Genomic DNA, 8518 nt, shown 5'->3' with positions numbered 1-8518 from the left:
AACCTATGTGGTTCCTTTTGTCACAGTTGAATCATTTTTCACAGAACAGCTCGAGTGGAAATTCTAAACGGGGGGTATGATCAAAATTTCTCATAGAGGGAAATTCTTAGATCTCCTACTGATAGTGCTGATAGTGCTTTTTAAAGCTTATCACTGAATACCTTTCCTGTTGCAAATGTTATTATTACAGGAAAAAAAAAGAATAAGAAAGAGAAAAAGAACAGGCTGAATGACTTTTCTTTTTTAACAAAAGGTTTTATCTGCTATAGGTCAATTACTACTTTGGCTGTCTGCTGAACAAATGCATTCTAATAGCATCAGCAGGGTATTTGCCACATTACACATTCCCTATGTTACTCATTGAGGGCTTACAGAGGTAAAATAATTTATTGTGTTGCAAAGGTTTATTACGCTGCATAATCTGACTGAGCCTTTAATGACATGACAGTCCAGGAAATTGCTTCATTTGCCTGCCACTTCCTGAGAGGTAAATGATGATCTTAAATTTATTCTACCAATTTACATCACGAATGCTCTTTGTAATAAATATGATCACAATCATCTCACTGCTAAAATTTAATTGAGTGTAGCGCTGCCTAATCAACTATGTTTCAATGCTTTTGATAATATTAAAATATCTTGAGAAAGCTATACTGTATGCAGAGCTACACTGTCATAGAAAGGCAGCCTGTGTAATCACAGAGAAAGGATGAGCCACCTTGGTACTTTTCACTTTCTGAATGGTGTGGGCAGAGTGAAATGAATTGCTGAGTTGCTGAGGTAAACCTTTGACCTGGAATTGGTCTTTCTACTTTCTCCACTGCTCAGAGCAGAGCAGTCTGCATTTTTATAGGACCACAACTGAGACATTTTGAGAAATTATTTATAGCAGGTGATTCAAAGGTTTCTCTCAGATCTCACCTAGTATGATAAAAGCTGTTCTATATGTGAGGTGTTTGTTTCAGCTCTCTCACTGTTGAACTAACAGGAATTAAAAATTATCTGTTATATGGAGTTTTACATTTATTTTATGTAATGAAGCCTGCCATCTGATCTTATAAGTGTTGATTCATCCATTATGTTAAGAAAAACACTTTCTGACTAAACCTGGAGAACAAAATGTTTACTAAAGAATATTCCATCTTTGTAAAATACAGGGCCAGTCATGCAGACCCAGAGTAAGCATAAGCCTAGACTAAAAACAGTTTCCAGTGGTTGAAAACCATCGGCACTGCAATTTAGTCCAAGACGAGGCTTAATCCCAGTCAAAGATATCAGCGACTGAAGTATCTGAAATGGGAATGCATTTGCAATCCATCATTTTTACAGGGTGCTGCTCTACTGTGACAGAAGCTGAGCGGGAGAAGCTGATAGTGTGTCCCTCAGTACAGTTCAGTGTAGCAGGGTGCTCGTTAGAAATTTCAGTGTCTAAAAAGAATAGAACATTTTGATATGAAATGACACACCATTCATTAGTAATGTGTCCATCGATGCGCATCATATGGGTTTCCTGCAATGGCTTGTACAGGTAATTTCTCTTTAATGTTGAGGTTATACTTTATTGATCACTGCAAATGGAAATTCAGAGTGACATATAATAATTTTTTTGAAGCATTGATTGACAACCAGATTTTACTGGAGCTGCAAGATGTTCTGTTCCCATTGGTGTGACATCACTGACATACTAATTTAGAGGGTCTGTAATATTGCTTAATAAATTATACATTGAAGCAGTTCATTGTGGAGGACAAATATGAATATTTATGTGATGGATTCTAAATGTTTTACCACAGAGGCACAGACTTTTCTTGCCAATTTGTGCATTTTCTGAGGTGAACAGCCATGTTCTTTCTATCAGGTTGAGAATTAGTATATTGTGATTTATTTCCATTATATCTATACATTTTATGCAGTCCTCGGTTTGGAGTGCTGAGGTTTTACTAGCTGCTTTGGGTTGGGTTGAACATAAGTGATATTAATTCAATAAATTCAATATTGTTGAATATTGAGTTAAATTCAATATTGACACACAAATCTTTAATAGGATGCTCAACAACTGGGTTAAGAGGCAAAACATTATATTGCCGAAGATATGAGAGATGAGTGAACTTTAAAAAACAATAATAGCTAATAAATATCCCTGAATTTATTACCTGTCTGTTTACCTGTGTGCCTAGAATGTGATACCATTGATAAAAAGCATATGACTAATGTCACAGGCCAGGTACTTATAATCTGTGTGTATTCATGGTTGCCTCAGTCAAGAGTCTTACAACATAAATCAGTTTGACACAAGATAGACATCAGTGTCTCCTGAAGTGTAGTAATCCTTTCAGCTATGTTGTAAATCAGTTTTAAGCTCTTTACATCTTTGATGTAACATGATTAAAATCAATAAATAGATTCAAAGCTGTTCCAGCCTCTACTGGTTGCTAGTTCTGTAGTGTGGTTGGGCCTTGTTTAAATGTGGTTATGAATGTGAATGGTCAAATGCTTTTGAACAACAAGATTTTGATACAATTAATAGATTTACAAAGAGTACATTGAGAAGAGAGAGTCAGTACAACAGTCTTGAATCACTGTAGTTTTTCTCCAGAAATATTTTAGGCAGTTGTTACAGCAACTGCACATTTTCAGAGCTATTTAATATCATGGTGGACACATGAATTGAAACGGCACTCCTAAGACAGTAATTACATGTAAAGATTGTCCTTACACCATCATGTAGAAGTTCTGTTTGTCTGCACTGAAGCAGTTAATAAAGCAACTTTCTCACTGGAAATAAACCACTTTGCAGGTAACACTGAAGTCAGTGTGTAAAACCATCTGTTTGTTAAACCCAAAATTAACAAATGCAGGAAAGATAGGAATCATTTAATTCCACAGATGTTCAAGAATTTGATACAGTAAATGTGAAATAAATTCTGAAGCCTTTTACTGGTGCTCTTCTTTATGGCTAGTGTAATATATTATTATATTGACGTTGATTAATAAGAGTGTTTTCTTCACAGAGCCATTAGATAAAGTGATACTCCCAAAATGTACATCTGACTCAACTCTTTTGATGTAATCATGCTGTAAATAATATGGAAAAGTATTTGCCAGTGAGGTGAGGAACACAGAGGGTTGCATAAAAGTCTATATCACTGCTATGACTGTCATCTGCGTTTCAGCCTACACTCGAAATTTAATGGATTTGTGAAAATGTCAAGTTTCATTGTCTTTCTTTTTTGTTAGTGGCAGATAGAAGCACATGCAGTACAGATTGAACAGTAGGTTTCTTATCCCCTCTGTCCTACTACACTGAGTTGTTATTCATGACAGAAGACCTCAAGGTTACAGCTGTTTTGACGTGTGTCTTTGATCCTGTCCAGATGACATATGGAATCTAGTGGTTCAATGTTTCACTGATAAAACATGATTAAGCTTCTAAGTTCCATTTAAAATGCAATAAAATGCATCTCTCAATAATCTTCTTTTTACTTTTTTTCTGACCTCATGTACTACATATGCTTCATGTACAATATGTTAGTGGATTCAATTGTTTGTGCAAATGTTACAGTTTTGGAAGCAGAATATATGTGCCTCTTGTTTAGATCTGGCCTTAGTATACATTTAGTTTTAAGGAGTAGAGGTGTGACATGTTACTGAGGCCAGCTGCTACATCCATCTGCACCACTAGTTCCTTGGAATGTGTGAGTACTGGAGTTCCAACACATGCATATGCAAGAAAGTGAGATCTGTGGTCTATGACAAATGTCACAGTTACGGATGTGATCAGGAACGTGATCACAGGCCAGCTGGAAAATTTGACTGATATCTAAACCATTTCTTATTAGGCTTAAACTAGTAATGGAAATCTCATTAGTCTCATAGAAAGAAATTAAAGCTTGCTATGGACATTGGCATGACTGCTTAACCATTTTATATTAACATTGTCCACCATTTTCAGGAAATGAGGGTAAAATTTATGTTAGCAAGCTCTATAGAACTGTTTCTATAGAAATGGAATTTGCATTTGTGTTCTCAGAGGTCAATAGCCACACAAATAGAAACCAGTGCAGCACAGTGACAGCTATGCCAATATTTGTATGCATGCAAGACAATATGTTGTAGTAAAAGGATGAACAGATAAATCATATTCCAGTAAAGCAAATGCAATGATTTCTAACATATTTAAAACATAAAACATATTTAAAATATTTACTGCTTTGTGCAATGTTCAAGAGTGAGATTTGAGATATAATATTTTAAAGTGAAATTTCAAAATGTATTTATTTATTCCTTTTGCACATTTCCCATAGTTTATTCCACTCCTATTCTTTATCCTTACCTTGACTGTACATTTTTATAGTATGTCACAGAAAGTACAGAGCGCAATAACGGCTGTCTAGTTTCTTCTTTATTTCAGTTGTTCTAGCACCAAAATAATCTGCAAGTCGGACTGTCTGTCTGGCTATGGATGAAACCTTTTGTGGAGATCTTATTGATGGATTGTTTATACAGAAGGCTGTAAATTATTAGTTTTCAGCCATACATATTTAGTTTAAAGACATCAGGGCATGTTTTATATGACATTACACACACACACACACACACACACACACACACACACACACACACACACACACACTGTAAATTACCTACTGAGGTGATGAATAACAGTCACTTTATACTCATTTCCCTACTCTGCACATGAAGAGCTCTTGCAGCTTAAAACATGGATAAGGAGATAGTCACAATTTCACTCCATGAAATGTTTTTATTAATCAAATCTTTTGATTTATTGTAGATATGTTACAGGATATTATGCTATGATTTTATTCACGCCTATGTAAATTTCTGGTAGTTCGAAAAAAAAGATAAAACGGTCTGTGGATGAGTAGCTAAATATAAGACTGGTTACAAAAAAAAAATAAAAAATACATTTACCTCGGAAAAGCAGCAGTTTTTCTAGTCGTCGTTTCACTGCACCTTTAATTGTGCCATCACCAGCGTCTCAGAGTTGAACTCAAACTGGTTGCTTGATGACGCAGACTTCCCCCATGAGTACAAACTTGGTGGGCGCTTTTTAAAAGACGATGTGTAGCGATAAAAACTCTTATGGCGATTTTTAAGATACTCCCGATAGTTCTTGGTTAGAAGCGTGTAAAGAAAAGGATTTATGCAGCTGTTGCTGTACGTAAGACACGCTACAAGGTAGTTGATGCACGTATGTGTATGAGAGGCCAACCTGAGGGGCTCATGGTATAGGGGTAAAAGTTGCCATATCCAGAAAGGAAGAAAACAGGCCCAGAAGACTAGTACGATTGTAAATATCATTATAAGCACTTTTTGCTTTGGAGAGCGTTTGTTTCCCTTATTTATGGCTGAGGTCCTTTGAGATTCTAGGTATGTCCTTGCTAATCTGGTGTACAGATAGCCTATTATGAGTCCAGGCGCCATTATGCTTGTGCAAAATAGGACAGTCAGATAAATTTTATACGCTTGTGGTGCCCAAGTTGGTGCGCACATCCTTTTTACCCCTCCGTCTGAGGATTTTTTGGTGGTCTGATTAACCATGATGATCATGGGCAGAGTTAAAATTAAAGATAGTATCCACACTCCCCACGCCATGGCTTTCCGATAGCTTTTGGAGCGTTTGACAGTATCCAGAGGTTTCGTTACGGCCAAATATCGCTCTGTGCACATGACTGTTAATGTAAAGATACTTGCGTGCATAGTGAGGAGGTCCAGACTTAGAAGTATACGACAGCCCACATCCCCGAAGTACCAGTCCTTGAGAAAGTACGTGCACACCACAAACGGGATTGTGGAGAGGTAAAGGAGATCCGCAAGTGCCAAATTAATTATTGAGATGTACATAGAAGTGGCAAAACGAATGGAATGACACATTACCACGAGTGTGTACACATTTCCCGAAACTCCAACGACATAAACCAATGAGAGCAACGTCCCGAAAGTCGATGTAATTACCAGCTCGTCAACGGAGCCCGAGTTGCTGTTGCGAGATGCACCGTGGAAATTGCCTGGCTTGCTGAAATTCATTGCTCTCGTGAATGTGACTGAAGTAGCCAGTATCCCTTAGAAAACTTTACGAGTATGCGATTTGGCAGGTGCGCAATAGCGAGACACTGTTTTGGTGATTGAGAAATGTATCTGAGCATAACCGCCGAGGTCCGCAGCTCCTGACGTCACCTCGACGTCTTCCCCATGTCTTGTACTGTTCTTAGTTGTTACTTAAATTAATAGATTTTTTTTCGAGTATAACAAATATCTCTTGGATGCAATCGATTAAATCGCAAACAAATCCGATGTAATATACATAATAATAATAAAATGTTAGAATAATAAACTTTATGAATAAAAAATAATATGAATGCTTTTACTAAATTATCGTTACCAGTTATATTGACGATGGTCCAGCTGTGGAACCTGTTTCACGCGCGGACAAAGGTTGTACCTTACAACCGTTATACTCTACAGATAAAATAGTAAATTTAATCGTACTTTGAGGCCGCAATTAACTTAATCGTAATTTAAGAATCTGCATTTTTATTAATATTTAATATTTTACGACATGACAGATTACTTCATCCAGTTACTCCAGTTACTTCATCACCGGCATTTTAAATAAAGAAATGGTGGGAATATAGAATGGTAGAACAATAAATACACGTTTACTATTGTAGTAAAGTATGCTTATTGCAGTCGTTGAGTAAAGGGCAATAAGAGCACTGGCAGGGTCTCAAGGATGATGCGGACAAAGCTCTGAGGTGGCGCTTTCACCGAATACCTTCTTTAAATACTGATAATCCCGATCTCCACCCCCTGTAAAGATGGGCTTTTTATGAAAGCTGCACTGGAGATGGAAACAATACGGGTCCTTTGCCCACTGATGACCAAAACACTTGCAGGCGCAGAAAAGATGGGGATCATACTTTTCAAGGCACGAAAATTCTAATATTACAGGATGTTGAGTCAATAATGAAAATAAAAATGGTTTCCCAGTAGTTTAAGTCCAATTTGTTCCTGACATGGATGGCTTTATTCCTTGAACCTCTCTGCACCCAATTCAAGGCCATGATAAAAAAAAGTTTGTTCACATGCTTGAACATGTATTTGTAGAGCCCAGGCAATATATAGAGCTGATCTGTGAAGCTCACTGCAGATCTGGAGTCCATTACATTTTAAATAGAAAAGTAATTTCTGTTGTATAACAAATGGGAACCACACCGTATAACTTTTTTTTAGCTGAATGAGGAGTTCTTCTGACTCTAAACCCTGTGGTGGATGGTCAAATACAGATCAGAAGAAGAGTGCAGTGAATCACTTGTAGGACCATGCCTCCTCTCCCTGTAGTTCCTAAACTGCTGCAGTAAAAGCTATTGCTTTACTGAAGAGACATGAAACCACAAAAGCAATCTTGAACTGTTCTGTGCCAGATACAGTGAACAATGACACCCCCCCCCCCCCCCCCCCCACACAGTTAGATGGTTTAAAATCATACTTTATACTTTGGACAGCTTCAAATCCCAGGGAACAAGATCGAAATTCATCTCTTACATTGTGGAGTCACAAAAACATAGAAACGTTTATTGATGCTTCACATCAAACAGAAAAACAAAGACCTTATATAAAAAATAATAATGACTTATAATCAAGGTGCAGGTGCTAGTAATCCATAGATTGGTGGAATGCTGGAGATGTGCAGTCGGCAGCAGACTTAACAGTATTTAATAGGCAAATAGTTATGCCAAATGTAATTAGGTCATTTATTGTGGTTTATCTTTGTCAGTATAAAATGATAATTCATAAAGTGATTCTTATTGTTTCTGATTTGCTCACCCGGTGTCTGACACTCAGTGTATGATCCTTCATGGTCAATGCCTAAGTTTGGATAGATATATTAATAACCACACTATTGGTAGATCTATAAATAAGTACAAACAAGCAAGCAAGCTTGATAGGTAATAGAAACTGCAGAATAGTGAGGTTTACAAATCTTAATAATTTAATGATTTTAGCACTAATGCTTATGTACATTTTTGCATTTTATGTGTAATCACCTAAACCAGATGGGGCCTTCAGCTGTTTTTCTTATTATTATTATTTTTACATTAAACAAGTGAGTTTAAATAAAAATAAGTTCTGTCATTGGAGTCAGAGGTGCCAGTTATGCTTGAAAGTAGAAAATGCATTGCTCTTTTTTTATTTATATATGTATATTTTACAAGAGAATTTAATCTGAGGTCTCATGTGCATTTACATCTAATAAGGGTTTGAGGTTGGTTTAAAGGTGAGCTTGCGGGTGGTGGGTCTGGGACTACAGACCTCATTGCTCAGCCTTGTCATGGGTGTCATGGGCTTCATTCAGTGAAACAAAGATGAAGGGAGGCATTTACCTGTGAAGAGCTTGCAAGGTTGAAAGGTTTCTTTTATGAAGTGAGATGTTGGTTAAGGTAGACCCTGAGTTTACTTACTTTTGCCTTAGATTCTGTGAAATTCAAGGCTTATT

At 36.8% G+C, this 8518-nt stretch overlaps 1 protein-coding gene across 1 annotated transcript; it reads right to left on the bottom strand.

Annotated features, from left to right (window-relative positions):
- Positions 1-4811: 4811 nt before the first annotated feature.
- Positions 4812-6069, bottom strand: LOC113589638 (urotensin-2 receptor). The gene has a single exon (XM_027029390.3). The coding sequence runs from the start codon at positions 6046-6048 to the stop codon at positions 4966-4968; it is 1083 nt and encodes a 360-aa protein (XP_026885191.1). The 5' UTR covers positions 6049-6069; the 3' UTR covers positions 4812-4965.
- Positions 6070-8518: the final 2449 nt, after the last annotated feature.

Source organism: Electrophorus electricus, chromosome 15, assembly GCF_041902795.1.
Source record: "Electrophorus electricus isolate QZ-2024a chromosome 15, ASM4190279v1, whole genome shotgun sequence".
NCBI lineage: Eukaryota > Metazoa > Chordata > Actinopteri > Gymnotiformes > Gymnotidae > Electrophorus > Electrophorus electricus.
This window is presented reverse-complemented; position numbering and strand designations above follow the sequence as displayed.